The 26,972-nt window shown below is 36.2% G+C and overlaps 1 protein-coding gene across 3 annotated transcripts in view; it reads left to right on the plus strand.

Moving 5' to 3' along the window:
• TRIM24 (tripartite motif containing 24) overlaps positions 1–26,972 on the plus strand; it is an 89,365-nt gene that overhangs the window by 16,490 nt on the left and 45,903 nt on the right. For all 3 annotated transcript variants that reach the window (XM_082472891.1, XM_082472893.1, XM_082472892.1), the window contains exons 2-3: positions 21,324–21,442; positions 24,820–24,967. In XM_082472891.1, the coding sequence (XP_082329017.1) occupies positions 21,324–21,442; positions 24,820–24,967 (267 nt within the window). The remainder of the gene's footprint in view (positions 1–21,323; positions 21,443–24,819; positions 24,968–26,972) is intronic.

The following is a 26,972-nucleotide window of genomic DNA, read 5'->3' on the forward strand; positions in this document are numbered from 1 at the left end:
AGTGCAAGCCTCCGCTGTGCCTTCTCCACCAAAGTCTAGTATCAGCCCTGGAGGGAAAATACTTCCTTGGGCATTCTGTCTCAGCCTTAGAGGTAGTGGCTATTATGCCATATCGTATCATATCATGTCTGATATTATACCTGTATTTAGAGTTCTCTCTACGTCTTACTGACCAGTTCTTGCTAACCCAGTTCCTTCATGTGGTTAACAATTATTTATATTAAACTTCTTTTTTCAAACTCAATGTATGGTTTCTCTCTCCTTATTGTATCCAGACTGAAGCAGCATTTTGGGCATAAATGATGTGTCCTTTTCACTGCTTTACATTAGGAAACCATGATCTCATTCTGTCCCATTATTATTGATGTTGGCTTTGATCACTTGTTTAAGGGGGTGAATGCCAGATTTCTCCACCCTTAAAGATGTCTTTTCTCCCCTTTGTAATTAATACGTAACATCCTGTGAGATACTTTGGGGTCTTTGTGAATATTCTGTTCCCCAAAACTTTTTTGATGGGCATCCACAGCTGATTCATGCTTTCATCAGTTATTACTGTGATGTTGCAAAATGGTGATTTTTATAACATTCCATGCTTATCGGTTGATAATTTACTGTTTCAGTGACATTTTCCTTTTCCATTTATTTATCTATCATTATGGGCTTATGAAATTTTTTATTTAATATGTTATAATCCATTTCTTTAATTTTTAATTTTGATAATCAAATTGTTCCCATTTGGGTAGTACAAATCCTTCAAGTTGACATCTTGTCCTTTGACACACCCCTGTTGATTTTTGAACACTTCTTACTTTCTGGCAAACAAAGAGTTTCTAGATTCATCTCATGTTGTTTGTATACCAGCCTTAGTTGTTTCTTCAAGTATCCCCAATTTCTTATTTTGATAAAATCCAATTTATCTTATTATAATTTTCCTTTTGTGCTGTATCTAAGAAATCTTTACCTAACACAAATGTTTTCTCCTTGAAGTTTCATAATTTTAAGTTTTACTTTTAGGTCAATGATCTATTTTCAGTTAATTTTTATATGTGATCATTTTACATATGGATATTTTAATTTTTCCACCACTGCTGCTGAGAAGGCTATTCTTTTTGTACCGCACTGCCTTTGTCAAGTGTCAATTATCCATGTATGTATGGATTTCTGGCCTCTCTGTTCTGTTCCATTGATCTCTTTGTCTTTATGCCAATACCATGCTGTTGAGTCTGTATATTAATGTCTTATGCCAGGAAAACAACAGGGAAGATGTTCTGCAGAGAATTCTTATGTCTAACTGTAGAACTGAATTTAATAAGCGGGAGAAAGGGTGACAAAGTAGTATGTACTTGTTATATGCTCTGACAATGTAGATATATTACAGTTATTCAAGAACTTAAGGAATATAGTTCACATAAATCTTTCCTGAGAAAGCTATTAGAGAATAAATTTCAGACAACCAAGAAATGATTTAATAGGCTCATTGATTGCCTTATAGAAATTCACCAAGGCATCAAAGAATATTATTACTTTAAATAGATGCTGGGGGATGCAGTGCAGAGATGGTATGAGAGGAAGAAAAGAGCTAATTTCTATATTGTTTATACTAGGGAATCAATAGACAGTATTTAAGAGAGAACTAAGGTTATATAAAGGTATTCACATAAAAGGGACCATTAGGACAAAAACCCAAACCTTTCTAGATACCAAAAGAAATATGGAAGGGGAAAAAAAAGAACAAAGGAAATAAACACAGTGAGATCTTTTATATATTCTCTCTGACAGAATTGAGACCATATCAGGCATATCATTAAATGAGCTTAACTGGCTTCTTAAGAGAAAAAAGTATTTTCAGGTTAATTAACATAGTGAAAGCCACCTCTGTGCTCTATGCAAAAGATATAACCACAAAACTGAAAGACTCAGAAAAGTTAAGAATAAGAGGTTAGGCAAAGATATGCCAGACAAATCAAATAAAAAGAAAACAGAGGTCACTATTTTGATGTTGCACAAGGTAGAACTCAGGCTAGAAATCATTAAAGAGGTAACATTATAAGGTTACAAGCTGCAATTCTTAATGAAGATGTATTATTGGATACATGGATATTAATGACAACTTTGATTTTTTTAAAACTGTTTCAGGGGAGTCAATAAGAATTAGTAAAAGAAGACTTAAAATCTCAGTTGAAGATAGGTCAAGTGGACAGAAATTTTATAAGGCTATTTAAGACCTAAATAACACAACCAAAAGGAGGATCTCGTGGCTGTGTATTGCATATGGGAGAATACACCATCTTTGAAAAAGCATGTGGAGCATTGATGAAAAAATGATTTTTTGTTGACATATAAAGAAGACTCTCCAAAATTTTTCCCCCAAATAGATACAGCATTTTTGGACTAAAAATCAGTACAAAAAATTGAAAAAAAGGCCCTTCCACCTGGAAACTAACAAACATAACTGCCAAACAACTCTTGGCTTAAAGTGAAAATTCAAGTAGAATTGTTAGGTTACTTGACATGACACATCAGAATCAATACATTGTAGCAGGGGTCAGTAAACTTTTTTTTTTTTCTCTTTTTACAGAAGGATGGATAGTGAATACTTTAAAGTTTGCAGATCATATGATCTCTTTTGCAGCTTTCAAACCCTTCCATTGTAGTGTGAAAGCGGTCGTAGACAATATATAAACAAGTTTATCTGGCTGTTCCAACAAAACTTTATAAAAACAGGTGACAGACTGGATATGCCACATGAACATCTGTGTTATAGCCAAAGCTTTTATCATAAGAAAATTCTTAGCATCAAATGTTTACATCAATGAAAATGAAAATAAGTGAATACTCAAAAAGGTAGAGAGACAACAAAAGAAAAGAATGCAGAAGGAAAGATTTATTAATGATAAAGAGTAGGTTTTAGATAACAGAAAAGGAGTAGAAGTAATACATTAAACATGACAATATGCTTATAATAGTAGAAGTACAAATTAAAACTGTACTGAAACACCATGTTTTCACTTAATAGAATGGCAAAAATACCCCCCAAAATTTGGCATTATACTTTTTGGGTGGAACTGTGGAGAAAGTAAGACACTCAGCGGTATTGGTGGGAATGAAAAATGGTAAAACTCCTAAGGAATGGAATTTGTCAACATCCAGCAAAATGGGAAATGCATTTCCTCACTGACCCAGCAATATTCATTTTTAGGAATACATCACAACGGTAGAGTTGCAAAAGTATAAAATTATGTATATGCAGGGTTGTAGCAGCCGTGCTTGCAAAAATGAAAAATTGGAGTGACTAGCAGTAGGTAACTGGTGGAATACACTCTGATGTATTACTGTGCAGACGTAAAAGAGGAGGGAGGAAGATCTCCATAGGCTGCTATGGAGTGAATTCCAGGATGTACGGTTGAGTAAAAAATGGCAAGATGCAGAAGACTGCAATGCTGACTTTGAAGAAGTGAAGTTGTGTCAGTGTGCGTTTCTTACCCCTGTCCACTAAAATGGCCTAAAAGCAATATCTCAGTAACAATAAGAAATAAGAGAGAGGGAGAAAGAGAAAATATTGCACTGGCCAGAAAGTTCGTTTGGGTTTTTCCATAATGAACTTTTTGGCCAACCCAATACATGCTTATATTTTTTTAAAAAATAATAAAAATCTAAAAAATGGCTACCAGTGGAGGCAAGAGGGAGTGGGGAAGGGATAGGCATGAAACCAGACCCGTTTATGTAACTTGCATTGCAGTATTGATTTTTGGAACAGTATAAGAGTGTTATATAATAGAAACTAAAGTATTCGCCCCCTCCGCCCCAAAAAAACACCCCGAAACAAATGAACACGTGAATATAATCAACCGAGTACTTCTACTGACATAGTAAAGGATTTTTTTTCAACTGATTTTAAATTACAACATTAACTGTGCGTCTCTAGTATGCTATTTCCCTAAACAGAAAAATAAATTTTATATTTCATTCTGTGGCTTATTTTTAGTTATTATCCTGGTATAGTTACTTGGAAACTTTCTATTTCATTGGCATAAAGCAAATAGATAATTATGTTAATGTCATCAGGCAAAGGAATTTGCAGGATAATGGTGAAGGAAAGTCCAGGATAGCAGCTTGCAGCAGGCTTGAGGAAGACTGGAGCTGGAGTAAGGACTTCTCAGAGGACACATCTGAGTAAACGAAAGTAAAGTTCATAGACCACTTGATACACTTGAACATATTGAAAGGGATTTGTTGGAAAGCGTGGGGCTGATTTAGTGATGAATACCTAAAAACTAAGCGAATTGTAAAATGTAGGAACTGTTAATTACTATGAACAAAATTGTTTGAGAAAGGAAATATAAATGTAATATGTTCTGTGGCTCAGTTGTGAATATTAGTGAAGGCTCATAATGGTTTGATTTAATGGAAAGCTAATAGAAATAAATGTTAGGATGATATAGAGGGAGTTTTGGATGGAGGCTTATCCATCATCTTCCATTGTACAGTTGGACAGGGGACTCCTGTTTTTTATAATAACTCTTATACAGTAATTTAAAAAGTACTTGGTGTCATGTATTAGTAGAATTAAAGAAAAAACTGGAAAGCATGATGCTAAGTCAGGGCAAATTACGTTATTTTAAAAGTAGAAAAAATTCTCTTAAAATCATACCTGTGGCAGTATTTAGTTAGTAAAAGTCAACTTGTTTAAATAATATTTAATTTGATTGTGGAAAAGTTCATTATTTATATGTTCTTTTCCTATATATTCAATATGTGTTTAAAAGTACTAAGCTAAAAGTTAAAGCTTCTTCCTTGACTTTTTAAAGCTACCCTCCCAGACAAATTCTGTCAACTTTCCTTTTTACATCTGTCACAAATCTTGTTCCCTTCTTTCTATCCTCTTAGCTCAGGCCTTCTCTGTTTCTTAGGGTCATTTCAGCTACTTCCTAACTGTTCTTGCTGCTTTCTCAGTTTTGTTGAATGGATTCCACCCCCGCCCAAATTAGGACTTTTAAACTTTTTAAAGTTGTGAAGAAAACACACATGCAGTTAACAGTTTAAGTGAACACTTATGTAACTACCACCTAGATCAAGAAACGAACATTGCCAGTACCCCAGAAGTTCCTTGTGTGTCCCTTTTTCATCACCCCTTCCTGTCCCGTACATGGAGTCGATTTGCCCGTTTATGTTAATCACTTCCTTCATTTACTTTATGGTAAGTATAATTTAGCCTGTTGGGGACTTTGTGTAAAAAGAACAATATTCTTATATTTCATTTCATTTCTTGCTATTTTCATTAAGCATTGAAGGGGTCATACATGTTACTGCATATAGCTGTAGCTCATTCATTTTTAATGCTGTTTAATACATTATACAAATATACCACAACTTTTCTTTTGTTGCTGGGCATTTGAAATGTTGCCCCTTTTGGACTTTTTAAAGCAATGCAGCTATTAACATTCTTGTTAATGTATCCTGCTGTTCATATATAGGAGTCCTGAGTTTTGTTTTGTTTTGTTTTACTGAAAAGCAGAATTCTGGGTCATGGGGTATGCAAATAGTCAATTTAACTTTTACCAACTTTCATATACCCACCAGCAGCTAACCTGTGTTCCTGTTGGCTGAGATGTGGATGCTCACCAACGTTTGGTGTTACCCTTCTTTTTATTTTTTGGCAATCTGATGGATGTTTCTTGTTAACTTCTCTGGATCTGATACGCATATTGACCATTTGGATTTCAGCTATTGTGAAGTGCTTGTTCAAGTCTCTTTCCCATCTTTATATTGAGTTGTTTATTTTAATTTTAATAGGAGTTCTTTAACATTCTAGATCCCTTCTCCCATTCTGTTTGTCTTTTTTATAGGGTCTTTTAACCAAGACCTTGATTGATTGATTGATTGATTGATTGATTGACTGGGCCCTTGGCAGTGAAAGCATGGAGTCCTAACCACTGGACCGCCAGGGAATTCCCAACCAAACTTAATGAATCCTCCTTTGTGGTTGTTGTTTTAAGAATATTTCCATACCCCAAAGTAACGAAATTATTTTCCTGTTTTCTTTTAAAAGTTCTATAGTTTTGCCCTTCACATTTAGGTTTCTGGTTCAACTGCAGTTGATTTGTACATATGACAAGCGGTTGGAGTCTAGTTTCATTTTTTTACCAACTGCCCCAGCACCATTGCTGAAAATACCATCCTTTCCCTAATGCACTGCCATCCCTATCAGTTATTAGGTATTTATATATGCATGAGTCTGTTTCTCAGTACTTGTTTCTCAGCCAATTCTGATCTTTTTGTCTACTTGTCACTCCCCCAACCATTGCCACACTTTCTGAATCACTGTCTTTACAATAGGTTTTTAAAAACCTGTGTGTTTTTTGTTTGTTTGTTTTTTTGGCTGCATTGGGTCTTTGTTGCTGTGTGCGGGCTTTCTCTAGTTGCGGCGAGTGGGGACTACTCTTCATTGTGGTGTGCGGGCTTCTCATTGCAGTGGCTTCTCTCGTTGCAGAGCACGGGCTCTTAAGCGCGCAGGCTCCAGTAGTTGTGGGTCATGGGCTCTAGAGCACAGGCTCAGTAGTTGTGGCGCACAGGCTTAGTTGCTCCGCGGCATGTGGGATCTTCCCGGACCAGGGCTCGAACCCGTGTCCCCTGCATTGGCAGGCAGATTCTTAACCACTGCGCCACCAGGGAAGCCCCTTTACAATAGGTTTTGATAGCAGGTAAAACAAGTCCTTGTGTAAACCTCCCCTCCCACCATTTGTTGTTATTCTTCAGAAACATCTTTTGAATATTTTTAGCTGTTTGAATTATCATAAGAATTTTACAATCCAGTTTCAAGTTCGACAAAAAACTAGATAGGTTATTGATTGTGGAAAATTGTTTCAGTTTGGGGATAATTTATATGTTTGTAGTGTTGAGTTTTCTACTCCACAGCTGTGCTATATCTCTTATTATATTTTTTTTAGTGGCTCATTAAACACTTATAATTGTTCCTGTAGGGATTTTGCACACATATTCTTAGGAATTTTCCTAGGTATTTGATAGTTTTTGATGCTGTTGTAAATGGTGTCCTATTTTAACTTCATTTTTACCTTTTTGTTCCTGGTAAATATAAATACAAATGTGTTTTAAATATGTATTTCTTTTCAGTAACTTTGTTGAATCTTACTAAATCTAGTAATTTCTCTATAACTTTGTTTGGCTTTTCTATGTATATAGTCATAACATCTGTGAATAACAACACTTTTTATCTCATCATTTCCAATCCTTAAACCTTTTCTTTTTCTTGCTTAACTGTGCTGTCTAAAATCTCCAGTACACTGTTGAATTAAAGTGGTACCAGTGGTACCGTTGTCTTATTCCTGATCTCACAGAGAAAACTTTTAAATATAAGGTTTGCTATAGAGATTTTATAGATATCTTTTATAGGATTATAGGTGTTATTTTAACTTATTAAACATATAATATATTGTTTTAATAGCCTACTGTTTATTCTATTGGTGAGGGAAGGACTCCCATCATAAGAATGGCCCTAACCCTAGACAGATGAGATGGACAGTAGTGTATTAGTCACATATACTCACAACCTAGGGAGTAAGCCACTGCATGCCATGCAAGGCCACACAGGGACAGAGTGAACAACCAGGTGCTGTGGGAGGCAGGCTTTGTATGCACTATTATGAAAGTAGGGTGCCCCCTGGTTCCCACAGGAGGATGTGATTGGCTTGTTTGAATAATTCTGTAAGCTGGCAAGGAACTGAAACCCACTATTTAAGGGTAAGCAGAAACTGTCTGGTCCCCTTGATAAAGGAGTAATTGTTTGTTAGGGGATCTTATCTGTGGTAGTAGAATGGGGAGGGATACTTGCAGTTAGGCTATCCCAATTCTGCCAGAATCGAGACAGCACAATATATAGGCCTTACACCACCTCAGTTATTCCTAATATCCACAAAAGGTTTTCGGTTTTTGTTTTTTTCCTTAATTGTGAATAAATTTTTTTTTTAATCAAACACTTCATCTAGTGAGGATAATTTTTTTCTTTAATCTATTATGTGGTGAATTCTAAGATTTAATTTTCTAATAATAGAATAACTTGCATTCCAAGGCAGAAGGCTACTTAGTGATGTTATATTATCCTTTTATGCATTGCAGAACTTGGTTAGCTAATATGTTATGATTTTTGCTTCTACGTTTATGAGAGGTAGCCTATGATTTTCCTTTTTTATATTACTTGTATGAAATTTTCTTTAGAGTTATGCGCACTTCTCTAGGTGTCAGTCCCTCCACTGAAACAATTTAAAAAAAAAGAAATACTGGAAAAAAATTACCAGAATGAACTATTTCAGACTCTGGACCTTGATCAAACACTTGAAAGAACCAGGGGAGTGCTTGATGAAGGGAGAGGCTGCTGCTCTTTGATAAGAGGGCTCCAAAAATTGGGGGTTGTATGTTTTGGTCAGTCTCACAGATCCTTTAGGGCTAGAGGGCTGGACTCTGGCATTTGCTGAGATTTAGAGATGGTAACTCTCTCCCCTTTTGGATCCAGACATTTAAGGACATCTTTGTCAGGTTACTGGCTGGCTACCAGATAGTATGGAACAGAAACTTCAATGACCACACTCACTAGGAATTCGTACACACTTTACAAAATAGTTTGGAAAAGTGACAAATGGACTGCTCCGGCAATCAATGAGCAAAACTCAGCAATCCCTGAGGAGTGTGAAAATTAGAGTTCTAGAGTTACCATAATAAACAAGATCTTTTTGAGTTTATCTTGCTCGGAGTTTGTTGAGTTTCTTAGACGTGTATATTCATGTCTTTCATCAAATTTAGGAAGTTTTTAGTCATTATTTCTTCAAATATTTTTTTTCCTGCCCTTTTCTCTCTCTCTTCTTCTGGGACTGCCATGATTTGTATGTTGGTATGTTTGACGGTATCTCACAGGTCCCTCAAGTTCTGTTCATTTTTCTTCAAAACTACTTTTGCAAAGCCTTCCTTCTTATGTGTGTTACTGACCTGTTATCTCAGCCTACGACCTCTTAGAGGTTTCTTTAAATGTGTAGATTTATTTATTTATTTATCTTTGGCTGCATTGGGTCTTCATTGCTGCATGCAGGCTTTCTCTAGTTGTGGTAAGTGGGGGCTACTCTTTGTTGCGGTGCGCTGGTTTCTCATTGCAGTGCCTTCTCTTGTTGCAGAGCACAGGCTCTAGGTGCGCAGGCTTCAGTAGTTGTGGCATGGGGGCTCAGTAGTTGTGGCATACGGGCTTAGTTGTTCCCGGCATGTGGGATCTTCCCGGACCAGGGCTCAAACCCATGTCCCCTGCATTGGCAGGCAGATTCTTAACCACTACGCCACCAGGGAAGCCCCAAATGTGTAGATTTAAAAGTGTGTATACCTCTTTAAATGTTCTGATATGTGCTGCCAGAGAAGCAGCTGCAGCCCATGGGAGCTGAATAAAGCCAAGCATCTCAGCTGACCCTCAGGGAACCCCCATGCTAACTAAATCACGTAATCCCCTAATTTTTGAGTACAAGATCCTGTCCACCTGGCACTAGCCAGCCACTTCAGGGATGTGGGCTGCTGTCCCCACTTCGCAGCAGAATTAAGGAATTGGGCATGGTAGCTGGTTCAAGCAAGCAGCCCTCTTACTGAAGTACAGCAGCCCCTTCCTTCATTAAGCTCTTCCCTGATTGCTGTAAACATCTGAACCAGTTTCAAAGTTCTGGAATAGTTGATTCTGATAGTTTTTTCCAGCTTAATGGTTGTTTTCGTAGAGAAACCAACCCCCCAAGCTGCCATTTTTTAAATGACATCCTTTGCTGCCATTTTTGCTACTTTAAAGTAAATCCCAGATTTGGCATTTCATCCTTAAATAGTTTAACTTGCATCTCCAAAAAATAAGGAAAGTAACCTTGATAATCCCAATATCATTATTAGCATGGACAACTAAAATAGCTATTATTTCCTAGTGTTCTAGTACAAGTCCATCTTCACATTTACCCCCCAAAAATGTCCTTTAAGCTGTTTTGTTCAAACCAGAATCCAGTCAAGGATTAGCTATACAGCATGATATTTGGATATCATGTTTCTTAAGTCTGTCTTAATCTAGAATAGTTCCATTTTCTATCTTCATTTCTGTAATTTGTACTTGGTGGAGAGAACCAATCAGTTAGATTATAAAATATTTTGCATTCTGGATTTGTGTGGTGTTCCCTCATAGACTTTTAAAGTCATTCCTCTCAACTAGTAGTTTAGTTGATTAAATTCATGTTAAACCTGGTTAGGTAAGAATACTTAATAGAAGATGCTATATACTATGTATATAGTAGTTTGCTAGTTTTTGTGTTTGAAAAAAAGTATTTTTGCAAAAAGAACTTTTGTGGACAGAAAAATAAAGTTACTTAGAAGGATAAACCACAAACATGGTTTAATAAAAATGGTTACCTATAGGAAGTGGGGTAGATGGAATGAAATGGATAAGAGGGATAGGGATGGGAGTGAAATCTGGTATACTTTCTAATATAGTTTTTGACTTTTGAACCATGTAAATATTTTACATATTCAAAAATAATTATATTCCAAAATAAAAAAGTAAACTTTTAAAACTGAAAATATTATTTCTTTATCTAAAGAAACTAAAACAGCTTGGAATAGAAGTTGTGAGAGTGGATACCCTTGCCTTCTTCCAAATCACACCAGAAAGCATTTCATCATTAAATATGTTAGGTGTAGGATTTTCATACATGGTCTTTATCAGGTTGAGGAAGTTTCATTCTATTTCTAGGTTGCTGAGAGGTTTTTTTTTAAATCTTGCATGAGTGTTGAAATTTTCAAAGGTGATCATATGGCTTTTCTCCTTTATTTTGTTAATATAGTGAATTACTTTAATTGATTTGAATGCTCAACCAACCCTTCACTTCTGTAATAAACCCTACTTAAATGATGTATTATCAATTTTATGTATTCTGAATTTGATTTTCTGATATTTCATTAATGAGATATTGGTCTGTACTTTTCTTTCCTTGATTTTAATATCAGGGTAATATTGGCCTTATAAAATGAGATGGGAAGTGTCCCTCCTCTATTTTCTAAAAGAATTGTTTAGAGTTAGTATTATCTTTAAATGTTTGATGGGATCCAGTGGTCCCTTTTAGGTCTAGACTTTTCTTTATGGGACAGGTTTTAAGTACGAATTCAATTGTTTTAATTGATATATTCAGGTTTTCTGTTTCTTCTTGAGAAGATTATGATAATTGTTTCTTTTAAAGAATCAACACATTTAGTCAAGTTGACAATATTCCCATACTTCTTTAAGCTCCATGGAATCTGTAGAAATGGCCTCTTTTACTTTTGATTTTGGTCATTTTTTTTCTTTTTCCTTGATCAGTCTAGCTAGAGGTTTATTAATTTTTCCCCCACCCCCAAGAACTGGCTTTGGTTTCATTGATTTTTTTTTTTTTCTTTATTGCCATTTTCTTTCTTCTTCATTGTATTCTGCTCCCTATAATTTCCTTCCTTCTACTTTTTTTGGTGGATTAATTTGCTCTTCTGGCTTCTGGAGGAGAATGCTTAGACCATTGGTTTTTAGACCTTTCTTCATTAACACATAGGTTGGTTGGAAGTAATTTGTTCAGTTTCCAAATATTCGGGGGTTTTCCAGTTCTCTCTGTTACTGATTTCTAAGTTTATTTCATTGTACTCATGGAACATATTTTGTGTGTTTTTAGTTCTTTTAACCCATACTTGGTTTATTGCCCAGCGTATGTTATATCTTGGTGAATATTCCATTCACACTTTAAGAATATGTATTCTGCTAAGATTAGGTGTTCTTTAAACATCAATTGGATCAAGTTATTTGATTCTTTTGTTCAAGTCTTTTATGTCTTGACTGATTTTCTGTCTACTGCTCTATTGATTACTGAGAGGAGAGTTAAAATCTCCAACTATCATGTGGATTTGTCTGTTTCTCTTTAGAGCTGTATCAGTTTTTACATGATGTGTTCTGACATGTTAATTAGGTACTTGAGCATTTAGGATTATATGTCTTGGTGAGGAATCAAGCTCTTTATCATTATACACTGTCCTCACTTTATATCTGGTAATAGATCTAGTTCTGTAGTCTGCTCTGTCTGATGTTATTATAAAGTCCTCGGGGTTTCATATGCTTATTATTTGAATGTGTATCTATTTCCATCCTTTCATTTTTTTAAACCTGTGTGTGTATTTAAATTGGGTTTCTTGTAGGTAGCATCTAATTGGGTCTTTTGTTATATTCACACCCATATGCTTAAGTAGCAAGCCATCAATGGTATTGACAGGACCATGGACAGAGCACTATTTTGCATTATATAGATCCTCTCCTTTTTCTCCCATGGATGTTGAAATATAGTTGCCTGACTGGTGGTGCTCCATCTCATGGTCCTGTCCTTCAACTCACTTATGTCTGTGATCCACAGTGTGTAATAAGAGGCTTTGAAGCCACATACATCTCTTTTATGGAGATGGGCAGTCAAAGAGTTGCCAGCCATTCCTAGTACTTAATGTCAAAGCATAAGCCCTGCATTATGCTTAGGTTTAGACACTAAAACTTCACAAAGGAGATAGCAAATCATATTTACATCTCAAAACCCCAAAACTGTAAATATTTAATTTGTAGAATAAAAAGAATAAAACCAGATCCTAGTAAGTTTAAGTCCAGCTACTTTTATGAATGTGTAATTTACGATCTATCATTAATCTCTTACATCAGTCATGTTTTTATGACCTTATAATTATCTAAACATCTTTCATGATTTCATTTGGCAAGCACAGAAACTTACATATAACTTCAACAGTCCTTTTCCTTTAAAATACAGATAAATATAATACTGAATTGTTAGTTCTTTCAACTTGATTAATAAATAGTTGATTTCCTTGTTTAGCTTGTTCCCAGCACATATTCTGGCAACGGCAAAGAGAAGCAATTTGTAGCATTTGTACTAGTCTGTTTGCTTTACTATTTCTCTTGAATTAAAGTTGACTCCCTGCTTGTCTTTCAGATTTCAAATTTTCCCTTTTCAAAAATGGGAATTTTATTATGTTTCTGCAGTATCCCCACCCTTTCCAGGATAGTGTGTCAAAGAATCACTTTCTTCATATAGGCATTCAGGTATTTACTGCATAATATGCAGTGCCTTATTTTTTCTTCTACTGACAAGGTACATCTTGAGCTTGGGAATGAAGTATGGGTAAAGATGCAAATTTGAGATTTACCAACATTTGGCCTCATTGTTCCTTGTTAGGCTGAGGTACCTCTATGACTCAGAGTTCATTTGTGTAAGTCTTAGTGATGATTTGAGGGAATGAGGTAGGTGAGGTTGTGCTGGTCGTTATCTGATTTTAATTGGGGGCACAGTATGATGTACAGGTTTACCAGGTACCAGCCCAACATCATTAGGCCCTTTTTATACATTTATTAATATAATCCTTATAACAGTTCTGCCTCAAATTTGTTCTGTTGAGCATGGAATATTTAGCACTATAACCGGAGCACAATAAGTTCTCAATATGGTAACCATTATCATGATTATCATGTACTGTTACTTTACAGAAGAGGAAATAGAGGCTCAGAAAGATTGTTTAGGGGATATAGAACAGTCAATAAAGAGGAACAATATAGGTCTATATAGCTTTAAAGTCCATGCTATACCCTTTTTATTTAAATAGTTTCCATGTAGAATGTACGTAAGATGTGTACGCAGAATTCAAATTCCAGAGTTGCCAGTTAGTAGTTGAATGACCACAGGCAAGTCATGGTGCTCAGTTTCCTGATCTGTAAAATGGAGATAATACTTAATGCACTAGAGCTGAGTAGCTGCTTACTGGTCCTCAGGCTCTGTTTTAACCCTAGACTGGGCATGAGCTTTCATTGGCTTGCAACCTATTTATCGCCATGTGCTCTTAGGCCTTGGAAATGGTTTGGTTCAGGAAAGATAGATGGGCTTGAAATTAGTATTGGAGGGGAGCTGCTTATTCTTTCCTCCATCCTAGGCATAGCCTAGCCACTATCCAGAATTTTGTGTTAATCATTCCCTTGTTTTTCTTTATAGTTTATCAGCTATATATGCTTTCTTATATATTATTTTTGAACTTTGATAGAGTATAATACATATTCTTCTGGGACTTTCTTCACTTAACATATTTTTGAGGATTCGGCCATCTGTAATTTACATGCATTGATTTCATTGCTGTATAGTGTTCTATTATTTGAATATACCACAGTATTCTTGTTCTGTTGATGGACATTTGGATTGTTTCTACTTGTGGACTTTTCTGAAAAATGGTGCTATGAACATTGTTGAGCATGTTTCCTGATGCTGAAGAGTTTCTCCATGGTGAAACTGTGGATCACAAGGTGTGTGCATCACTAAGGGAGTTCATTCACTCATTCACCAAGTGTTTATTGAGTACTGCTGTGTGCCAGGTACATGTTTAGGTGCTTTGGAATATCTGTGAACTAACCAGACAATTTACATTTTACTTGGGATAGCCAGACAATAAACAATAAATATAAATAAATGAAACTGAAGGATAACTGCCAGAGAGAAAAGAATTAGAGCAGGATTAGGGGAATCTGTTGTGCAGGAAGGTGGATGGGGGTGCAGGTATCATCAAAGGTAACATTTGAAAGCAGACTTAAAGGAGGCTATGCACCATTTAAAATATTTTCAACCCACTAAATAACAGAAAGAAACAACCATGGCCATTAAGTACACAGTGATGAATGATTGAAGAAAATATCTACACACTTCTCACAGAATTATTTTTCTTTAGTTAATCAGATTTTAATCACTCTAATTTCTAGAAGGATATATTCCAGATGCTGATCTCCACCAGTCTGTATAGAGGAACTTTAAATGTGCTCAGACTGGAACAGAAATTACATTTTCCCACTAACATTTTATGGGTAACAAAGTATTGTTGAACTAACATTTATTTGAGTTTAAATTCATTTAGGTCAAACTCACCACCATACATAAATGGGATTCTTTCTTTTTGTTTTAAATGTCTTTATTAGAGTATAATTGCTTTACAATGTTGTGTTAGTTTCTGCTGTACAACAAAGTGAATCAGCTGTATGTATACATATATCCCCATGTCCCCTCCCTCTTGAGCCTCCCTCCCACCCTCCCTATCCCACCCCTCTAGGCTTCACAAAGCATCCAGCTGATCTCCCTGTGCTATGCAGCAGCTTCCCACTAGCCATCCATTTTACAACAAATGGGATCCTTAATTCGTGGACTAATATCCTATCTGTCAAAATGACGCAATCTGTGAACCCATGGCTTTCTAAGACATTTTTGTAAAGTGTGGTAGTACACTGCACTCTGGGGTCAGTCAGCCATGGGTTCAAATCACAGCTCCACTATTGTGTGACCTTGGTCAAGTTAATCAGATTCTCTGATCTCCATTTCCTCATCTGTATGAGCATAAAGCAGTACATATAAGGAGAGCACTAAATAAATGTTCTTTTTAGTTTTTTTTTTAACTTTTTATTTTGAAATAATAATAGATTCATGGGAAGTTACAGAGAGATCCTTTGTACCCAGTTTTTTCCATTGATTACTTCTTATATAATTACAGTGCAATATCAAAACCAGGAAATTAACATTGTTACAATAGTGAGTATAATTCTAATGCAAATTTATCACATGTGTAGATTCATATAACGTCACAATCAAGACGCAGAACTATTCCATCACCGAAGCTCTCCCTCTTGTTACCCCTTTATAGTCAAACCTACCCTCTCTCCCCACACCCCATTGTCCCTAATTTCAGGGAAAGTAGTAGTCTGTTTCCCATCTCTGTAATCTTGTCATTTTGAGAATGTTATGTAAGTGGATCATTCATAAGACCTTTGGAAATTGGCTTTTTAAAAAACTCACACTAATGCCCTTAAAATCCATCCAGTTTGTTGCATATATCAATAATTAGTTCCCTTTGATTGGTGACTGTTATCCCATGGTATGGATGTACCACAGTTTATTTAACCATTAACTTATTTACGGAGATTTAGGTTGTTTCAAGTTTTGGGCTAATATGAATAACACTGAATTACGATATTTGTGTTCAGATTTTTGTGTGAACCTAAATTTATTTCCGCCCAGGAATGAGATTGCTGATTCATATGATAAATGTTATGTTTAGTTTTTTTGAGAAACTGCCAAACTGTTTTCCACAGTGGCTCTATTATTTTACATTCCCAGTGGGAATATATAAGAGATCTAATATCTCCACATTTTTTGTCAGCATTTGGCATTGTCACTACTTTTTATTTTAGCTGTTTTAATAGCTTTGTGCTGGTATCCCATCATGATCTTAATTTGCATTTATTTACCTGATGGCTAGTGATGTGGAACATCTTATCATGTGCTTATTTACCATGTGCATATCCTTATTGATGAAATGTCTCTTCATGTCTTTTGCCCATTTTCTAACTGGGTTTCTGTTTTTTTGAGTTTTGAGAGTTCTTTATATATTGTAGATATGAATCCTTTGTCAGATCCATGGTTTGCAAATATTTTCTCCCAGGGTGTAGCTTGTGTTTTCATCTTCTTTATAGGTCTTTTGCAGAGCAAAAGTCTTAAATTTTGATGAAATCAAATTCATCTGTATTTTTCTTTTATGGATTGTCTTTGATATGTCTAAGACCTTCAGCAAGTCCTACGTCCTTAAGATTTTCTCCTGTTTTCTTCCAAAGATTTTATAGTTTTATGTTTTATATTTAAATCTGATCCACTTTGAGTTAATTTTTATATAAAATGTGAAGGTTAGGTTGAAGTCCAATTTTTGCCTATGAATACCCTGTTGTTTCATCAATTTGTTGAAAAGTCTTTCCTTCTTCCAATGAATTGTTCTCATACTTTTTGTCCAAAATCAGTTGCGCTTACTTGTGCGGGTGTATTTCTGGGTGCTGTATTCTGTTCCATTCATCTGTGCATGTATACCGCCAATACTACCCTGTCTAACTCACTATATGTAAGTCTTAAAATTGGATAGTGAGTCTTCTCACGATATTTTTCTTTTTCCAGACTTGCTTTAGCTATGCTAGTTCCTTTCCTTTTCCACATAAATCTTGGAATAATCTTGTCTATATTTACAAAGAGATCTAGCTAGGATTTTGATAGGAATACACTAGCCTATAGATCAACTTGGGGAGAATTGACATCTTTACTGTGATGAGTCTTCCAATCCATGAACACAGTATATCTCTCATCAGCATTTTGGACTTAATCAGTATAAAGATGCTTTTGCACCTCTGTCAAAAATCAGTTGGCCCTACTTGTATAGGTCTGTTTCAGGTCTCTATTCTATTTCATTCATCTGTGTGTCTATTCTTTGGTCAATAACAGGCATTCCTGATTACTGTTGCCATATAAGCCTTGAAGTTGGATAGAGTGATTCCTCCACTTTATTTTTCTTTCCATTATCGATTCAGCTATTATAATGCATTTGCCATTTATTTATTTATTTATTTATTTATTTATTTATTTATTTATTTATGGCTGTGTTGGATCTTCATTGCTGCACGTGGGCTTTCTCTAGTTACAGCGAGCAGGTGCTACTCGTCGTTGTGGTGTGCGGGCTTCTCATTACAGTGGCTCCTCTTGTTGTGGAGCACATGCTCTAGGCACGCGGGCTCAGTAGTTGCGGCATGAGGGCCTAGAGTGCAGAGGCTTCAGTAGTTGTGACCTGTGGGCTCAGTAGTTGTGGCACATAGGCTTATTTCCTCCGTGGCATGTGGGATCTTCCCGGATCAAGGATCGAACCCGTGTCCCCTGCATTGGCAGGCAGATTCTTAACCACTGCGCCAACAGGGAAGTCCTTCATTTGCCTTTTAATATAAATATTAAAACAATATTGTCTACATCTACAAAAAAAAATATTGTTGGGTTTGTATTAGGAATTCTGTTAAACTGGTAGATCACATTAAGGAGAATTGACCTCTTTACTACATAAATTATCTCTATACATGAACGTTGTCTCTCCATATATTTAGATCTTTTTTGATTTCTTAATTTTGTAGTTTTCAGCATACAAGTAATATACATGTTTGTTAGCATTTCATTTTGTTTAGAGCTGATTTCCATGTAGTTAAAAGGCTGTTCAAATTATTTCATATTTGTTTGTGCCTTTTGAGGAATTGGTCCATTTTACTTATATTGTCATTTTGTGTGAGTAGTGTTAATATTTCTCTGTCATTCTTTGGCTGTCTGCATGGTCTATAGTGATATCCCCACTTTTATCCTTTATGTTTGGTAAGTTGTGTCTTCTCCTTTGTCTTTGTCAGTCTTGCTGGAGGTTTGTTAATTTTATTGACCTTTTTGAATAACGAGCTTTTTGTTGAATTGACTTCAGTTTTCAATTTCACTCACTTCTGCTCTTATATTTATTATTTCCTGCCTCCTGTGAGGTAAAGGTTGAAGTCTAAGTTTCCCTTGCTGCATCCTCTGATATCCTGAGAGGGAGGCCCTCCTCCTTACTGGTCAGTGGTGTGGAAGCTGATGCTCCCACCAGGCCTCTGTTGATACCTCCCTGGCTAGTGGGGGTATGGGTGCCTACTTACTGCTTCCCATGTGTTCTTCGTTGACACATCTAAGGAGTGGGGATATGGGGGCGAGGGAGGTTACTGGTAAATAGTGATAAAAGTCCAGACTTTCCACTACCCTTCAGCATGGAGGTGGAGGGGTACCTCATTACTGTCCTGGAGGTACAAGCTCAGGCTCCTCACATAGTCTCCACTGACACTACTGGGGGCCTCATTACCACCCAGTGAGGACCAAAGCCCTAACTCCCCCCCCAGGCTTCTCTGACACAGCCAGCAGGAGATGGTTGGGGCACCTGGTTTCTGCTTGGCCAGGGTAGAAGTCTAGGCTTCCCATTGGGTCTTTGCTGGTGGGAGAGGAAGCACATTTTTTTCTGTGGTGTTTTGCTGGAGTAGTTTTCCTTCTTGCCAGGCTGCCCTGTTCCTGTCCTCTGGATAGAGGGAGCAGGCTTTTGTGGACTTTTTTTTGTTGACACCTGTTGATATTTCTGAGATGGTAGCTTCATGAGCACCTACTTTGGCATATATGAGGCTAAAAGAAAACCCAGGAACTCACCATTGTCATTCCTTGGGTCCTGAGGTCTCTAGACAGTCTGCCTCCTGTCTACTTTTCTCAGTTTTATGTAGAGTGTCTAGAGTCTTTAGCTGTACTTATCGGGAATAAGGAAAAACATGTTTTCTCAATCTTTCTATTCTGTGAAATGCATTGTCACATTTTTACAGGTTTTAATTACTAATTTCTCGTCAGTGCTATGTGTCAGGTATATCTTCTCCCAATCGGGGGCTTATCGTCTCACTTTCTTCATGGTAATCTTTTGTCTAACTGTAGTTCTTAACTTTAATGAACTTATTCATCTTTCTCTTATGCTCTTGCTCTTTGTTTCTTGATTGAGAAATTTATTCCAGCTCTAAGGTTACACAGATACTCTCCTGTATTTCCTCTTGAAAGTTTTAAAGTTCTAATCTATCCTATCCAAAAGATTTTTTTTTGAATTTTATTTTATTTTATTTTTTTATACAACAGGTTCTTTCTAGTCATCTATTTTATACATATTAGTGTATGTATGTCCATCCCAATCTCCCAGTTCATCCCACCACCACCCCCACCCCCACTTTCCCCCCTTGGGGAATTATTTTTTGAATTAAGGAGAGATCTGATTTCATCCTCCTCCCACTGTAGCGAACTATAGCACCCCTTTTCCACCAATTTCTAGTGCCACATCTGTCTTGTGTTTCTGGTATGTATATTCTGTTCCATTTTTGTTTATCCTTTCATAAATATCACACCATCTTAATTACCATAGCTTTATATGTTTACTGTGTTATTTGATAGACATGTTCCCCCAGCTTGTCAAAACTCTGTTGCAATCCCTGTTGGTATTATTATTAAAAACTGCATTGAATGTATAGACGTGTCTGGGGAGAACTGGCATCTTTACCATCAAGAGCATGGTGTTTTCATTACTTAGATTTTTTTTTTTTAATGATTCTAAATATAGCTTAACATTTTTCTACACAATGGCCTTATACATTTAAAAAATTTTACTACTAAGTACTTTTTTTTGTTGCTATTGTAAAATAGTTTTTTTAATTAAAATTTTTGTTTATTGCTTGTATATACAAATGAAATTGACCTTTGGATTACTTTGTGTTCATTCTTATGCATTTCATTTTGAAAAAAATGTATCTGGGAACCTTACTGCAATCTCCTTGGTACAAATTACTGCGTCAAGTTTATATTACATTTTTTAATTTAATTAAAAATTTAGATTTTAATTCATTCACAATTATTATTTATTGTTTTACCAAGCACTATGAAAGATCCACGCCCCCCCCCCCACCCAAAAGGAACACTATTTGCACTTGTTAAAGGAAGCAGATTGTGTTTCTGAATCGAGATTCGGAACAAAACAAACATAAACAAAATGGGTATGTCTGTGTTCCACTTTCAGAAATCCTGATTCCATAGGTCCAGAGAGAACCAGAACTCTCCTTCTTTTAAAGTCTCCATATGATTCTGCACATCTCTATTTGAAAAACACTGTGAGAGAAGTTGCTAAACAATAAAAAGAATAGTCAAAAGGATATTTATTTGGAAGGGTATCTCATTTAAAATTATGAGCATTTATTCATCATTTAATATACTAGTGTGGGACATATACACATACACACCACATGTATACACACACGTGTGGGTGCACACACACATATAAAATCCCTATATATACATAAATTGAATTGCTTTGTGTTAAGTAATAGGTATGAATTTGAAGAGAGTGGACATTCACAGAATCCATTCACAGTTTGCATGAGAGGTGTTGGGTTAGGACTCAGTATGTTTGTATTAAAACTTAGAATGTGAGCTCATGGATATAAAGAACAGAATTGGTGGTTGCCTGAAGTGGGAGTAGGGGATGGGCGAAATGGGCGAAAAGGGTCAAAAGGTAGAAATTTCCAGTTATAAAATGAGTAAGTCATGGGGATGTAATGTACAGCATGGTGATTATAGTTAGGAATACTGTATTGTATATTTGAAAGTAGCTAGAGGAGTGGATCTTAAAAGTTCTCACCACCAGAAAAAAAAATTGTAATTGTGCATGGTGACAGATGTTAACTGAATTTTTGTGGTGATCATTTTGCGATATATACAAATATCAAATCATTATGTTGTACACCTTAAACTAATTTTAATGTTATGTCAATTATACTTGAATTTAACAAAAAACAACTTAGAACACAATTTTTTCTTTCCCAGTGGGAGTCATTCGATGTCCAGTTTGCAGCCAAGAATGTGCCGAGAGACACATCATAGATAATTTTTTTGTGAAGGACACTACTGAGGTTCCCAGCAGTACAGTAGAAAAGTCTAATCAGGTAAGTGTATTAAGTCTTGAATCTTTTGCCTCCTCTTAATGAGGCAGCCTGAAATGCTGGAGAACTTACCATGCATTCGGTTGGTTTGTCTCAAACATATCTTTTAATTAATTTCAGATGCCCCCTTCACCTTGCTTGGTTTTCTTTTTCCTTCCCTTTAACATATTTGCTGGATAAACTGGGTTGTTAGTCCAGTAGAGTTAGCCTTATTCTGAATTTTGCTGACCTCTCCTTAAGTCATTTAACATGCTTCCCTGTCTCCTGTATTTTGTGTAAACTGGTGATAAAAATGTAGAGGCTGTTTCATAAGAATACTTTCATCCATATGTCTGTGTGTATTTCAAGCAGGAAGCTTATGATGTTTGGTTGTCTTTTTCCTGATGTTAATGGCGTTAATGAGCACTGCCAAGATTCCATATTTCATTAGGACTTTGAAAAATGGTGACATTTTCTTTCTATCATTCCCCTTTATTTCTCAACTGGAATAGAAAGAAAAAAGCTTCCTTCTTCTGTTCTTAGGTTATACAGGAAAGGTAGTTAAATGCTTGATTCTTTCCCTTTAGTTGCTAATTATTAGAGTAGTGACTTACTTTCTTAGCATTCTTCAGAGGGGACTAATGAGTGGTGTGTATGTGTGTTTATTGTTATGAACTCATGGATTTTTAACATAAAATGTGTTGTAGTTATTCTTATTGGTGCTCAGTTTGTGCCATCTTGGCAGTGAGGATTCCTGAGCCCTTCTGATACAATCGCAGTGTCACGGTTACCTCCCTTGCTTTCTGTTTTGACAAGATATTGTTCATTTTCTGTTCTGCACCTGGAGCCGGCCGGTGGTTGGCTCTCCTAGGAGCCTTGGTTCCTTTTAGTCTGAAGTGGTATTTGGAGGGCACAGTATGGGTACCAGGGGTGCTCATCACCATTGAGCTGGCCATTTTTCTAGGACTTTCGGGAGAATGATTTAACAGATACTTTCTATTTTAAAAAGAGAGAAAGGGAAAATATAACAAGTGTGTATTGACATTTTGAAGTTGAATCTAGCATTGTAGATGTTCACAGAAAACTCAAGCAAATAGGAAGCCAACTAAGACGATCAAGTCCCTTTTACCTCTGGCATTGCAGTCTTCCTCCAGCACCACCTGTTGCTAGAATCTAATGTGGAAGCAGCTCATTAAGCATAATTGAGCCTTGCAGAGTGAGAGTATAGAAGAATAGAGTTAGTACTGAAAGTGGAAATTATAGCATTATCTCTGTCAAAACAGAAAACAAGAAGACGATAATTACTATATGTGTGTACTGGAGATATTCAATCAAATCATCATGTTTTAAAGTTACTTGAAATGAATAATTCTTCTCTGTATGGTTAAGCCACCCACTTGATAGGCAGGTTCATTAGTTTCATCTTGCTTTTGTTTAGGGTTTTGTTTAGGGCTTTAGTTTTTTTTTAATTTGAAATTTGTTTAACTACATATAGAACATTCATATACTGCTTCCAAAATAAAATCTATGAAACAGAGTATATTCAGAGAACTCAAACTTCTATCTCCATCTCACCTACCCCCTACCTTATTTTTTCTCTACCTTATAGCTAACCATTTAATTTCTTTTATGTTTTATCCTTACACTTTTAATATTATTTTATAATCTAAGTGATTTTATGTTATTTTTAAGATTTAAGCAAATAAGTCATCCCATCCCATCCTCATCTTTCCTAGTTAAGCAGTGGTATGATATGCTTTAACACTTTGCTTTTTTACTTTTACTTTTTATACCAGAGGTCCTTCCTTAACATTATGTATAGAAATCCCATACTCCTTTTGCCACATAATGTGGAGATTAAGTTTTAGGTGACATCCTTATAGAGGTGATAGTTGAAGCCGAGGGAGTAGGTGAGACCAATCCCTAGACCTAACAAAAATCTACAGAATCAGAGGAGAAAGAGTAGTGGTGGGGTCCAGAGAGGCAATCTGGGAGATAAGAGAATCTGGAAGGGTTAAGGAATCCAAATGATTTCTAGGAAGTAAGAGTCAGTGGCATCAAATGATGTTAGAAAGGTAGAAGACAAGAACTGAGAAAGGGCAGGTTTTGGTTTATGGAAATATTATCCAGGTATTTGGAATTTGGCTAATGTAAACCACTGACTGAGGGGAAGAATTTTTTTCCCAACCACAAATGATATCATGAGGACTGCTTATATGTTGTGTAACCTTAATACCTGTTCTCAGAGAATAGTGCCACCATCTACACAGTTATATAAGCTGGGAAAAAAGGTGCTATCTCTTCTTCATTTCATATCCAGTGCATCCTCCAAACCAGTCAGTTTTACTTCCCAAATCTCCTTCATTCATCTCCACTTCTACCACTGCAAAGGGCTCCTACCTATCTCTATGCAGAAGCACTTGCCCTTTTTCTAATCTCTTCTCTACATTGCAGGGACAGTGATTTTAAAAATGCACATCTGGCCATGTCACTTACTTAAAAGGTTTTAGGAGACTTCTTGAGACAAAGACCAAAATTGTCACATGATCCTTCTTGATCTGGCCCCTGCCTTGCCACCAGCTTCTTCTGTTGCCAGTCTTCCCCTTGATCTCTCCACTTGAGTCCTACTGGCTTTCTGTCACTTCTTTGAACCTGCCATGTTCTTGCTGGAGGCTTTGGTACATGCTGTTCTCTCTGCCTAGAAAGCTTTCATCAGTAATTGATGACTCAACTCTCTTATCTTGGTGCAAATATGAGCTCTTTAGAGAAAGCCTTGCCTGGGTAATCTCTCCTCTCACTTTCCCCAACCATTCAACCCCACTAAAAACAGATCACTTTCCCCCATCATATGTTCTTCTAGCTTCTCATACTTTTTCCTTTATGGCACTTCTCAATTTGTAGTTATGTATTAGTATTATTGTTTCAATAATGTTTTACTTCCTCACAACCACTCAGTAAAATTCATAACCACTCAGTAAAATTTATCTTTACAACCACTCAGTAAAATTTATGTTATTACCCTTATTTTAAAGATGAGCATTCTGAGTAACCTGTCCAAGACTACTCATCCAGTAAGTCGGGGAACTGGGATTTGAACCTACACTTCATCTAGGAGACTGGGTGTCATAAGGGCAAGGATTGTGTTTGCTTTTCCTGATGGTTATATCCTCAACAGTTAGCATAGTGCCTAGAATATTTGATATATTGAACTAAGGGCAATGTCCTTATATTTCCATTTCATATGTTTATAATTTAAAACATAGTGTCAGTTTAAATTTATGAACACTGTTAAGAAGAGAACTGATAGAGTCAAGTATGGTTGGTATATCATTTATGTATGATTAGTCATGTGACCACCTTTTCTTTATTCTCAAAAATTGATGTGACGTTTCTTTTATTAGGTATGTACAAGCTGTGAGGACAATGCAGAAGCTAATGGGTTTTGTGTAGAGTGTGTTGAATGGCTCTGCAAGACATGCATCAGAGCTCATCAAAGGGTGAAATTCACAAAAGACCACACTGTGAGACAGAAAGAGGAAGTATCTCCAGGTAATAAATTAATTTTTAAATTTCGTTTTTTCTCTATCCCTCCCAAGTCATTCTTTCTTTCCCATGCTAACTTGTTTTGATACACTCGTAAGCATTAAATATACTCTTCTCTTTTACTACAAGGAAGTCTATATTATGGCTGAATTTGAATACTTGTAAATGTTGGTAAGTATGAATAGATACAGAATTCCGCTTTATATTCATACTCACAACCCTCCTTCTCCTATAAATGCCTTAATTTGGTATGAATGTACAACATGTGAAAAAGTTGCCTTTAAAACTTATTTTCTATATACACTATTGATACTATGTATAAAATAGGCAACCAACGAGAACATACTGTATAGCACAGGGAACTCTACTTAATGCACTGTAGTGACCTAAATGGGAAGGAAATCCAAAAAAGAGGGGATATATGTATACATGACTCATTTTGCTGTACAGTAGGAACTAACACAACATTGTAAAGCAACTATATTCCAATAAAAATTAATTAAAAAAAAATTTTTACACTTATATTCTCTCTTATCTCTTATTTTTAAGATGATAAGGGGTGGGCTTAAAAAAAGTTTTACCACTCTTTTCTCTCTGATATTCTTGTAGTAAACCTGTTTCATGATATTTGTTATGTAGATAACCAAAGAAACTTTGCTTTTTATGTATTTGATTATGGTTTCTGGGTTTTTATTGTGTTGCTTATAATGTAAAGTTCACTATAACATTTTTTGTATAGTAAAATATGTGTAACTTAAAATCTGACATTCTAACCATTTTTAAGTGTACAAATCATTGGCACTAATTGTATTCAAAGTATTAGGCAACCATCACCACCATTTCCAAAACTTTTTTAACACTTCCAAAAGAAACTGTACCCAATAAATAATAATTGCCCATTCCCCTCTCCTCACCATTCCCTGCTAACCTGTTAATCTACTATCTGTCTCAATGAATTTGCTTATTCTAGATATTTCATACAAGTGGAATCATATGGTATTTGTCCCTCAATGTCTGGCTTGTTTCACTTACCACAGTAGTGTTTTCAGGTTTTATCCATGTTGTAATATTTATCAGCATTTTGTTGATTTTTATGGCTCATTAGTATATTTCTGTTTAAAAATTAATCCACTGCTTTTTATTCATTGAGTCAACCAGTGTTTGTATGCCTATTCTATATTCCAGGAACTTTGCTAGATTGAAGAGGTGAAAAAGTGAATAAGATAGGTGCTTCCTACCCTCCAGGAGTTATTAGTATGATGAAGACTATGAACAAATTAGCAATCATAGTTTAGCCTCATAAGTTCTGTAGGAGCACATGAAAGGAGTACCAAACTCAGATATGGGGATTTACATTGAAGGCCACATCTGGGACTTCAAGAATGAATGGAAGTTCATCGCATAAATGAGAAGGGTGGGGAAAACTGAAGCACGTGCACAAATTTCCAGAGGGGGAACGTTGAGTGTAGCTGGAGAGTAAGATGCAAGAAGAGGAGAACTAAGAGATGAGGCTAGGAGTCTTGAGACACAGGAAAAGGGGGATATAATTTCTGAGAACACTGAGGAAGAAGAGACCCAAAAGAGGAAAGGCCAGGTATATACTCAGGTAAATTTAATAGATTAGTTCTAGAAAGACTTCTGTTTTTCTGTAAAGTCAGCCATCTATTAAAAAAGAGAGCAGAGGAAATAGGACTGAAAGGTTAGAAATATGGAGGATATTTGAAATAACTCCAGTTGAAAGAGAGCTCTAGCTTTGGAAATAGGATTGCTTGGTAGCATCAAGGTTACATTTGGTATAGTCCTTAAAACTTCCTCGGGGCTTCCCTGGTGGCGCAGTGGTTGAGAGTCCGCCTGCCAATGCAGGGGACACGGGTTCGTGCCCCGGTCGGGGAAGATCCCACATGCCGCGGAGCGGCTGGGCCCGTGAGCCACAATTGCTGAGCCTGCGTGTCTGGAGCCTGTGCTCCGCAACAAGAGAGGCCACGATAGTGAGAGGCCCGCGCACCGCGAT

This window comes from Balaenoptera physalus, assembly GCF_965194825.1.
Source record: "Balaenoptera physalus genome assembly, chromosome: 8".
Taxonomy (NCBI): domain Eukaryota; kingdom Metazoa; phylum Chordata; class Mammalia; order Artiodactyla; family Balaenopteridae; genus Balaenoptera; species Balaenoptera physalus.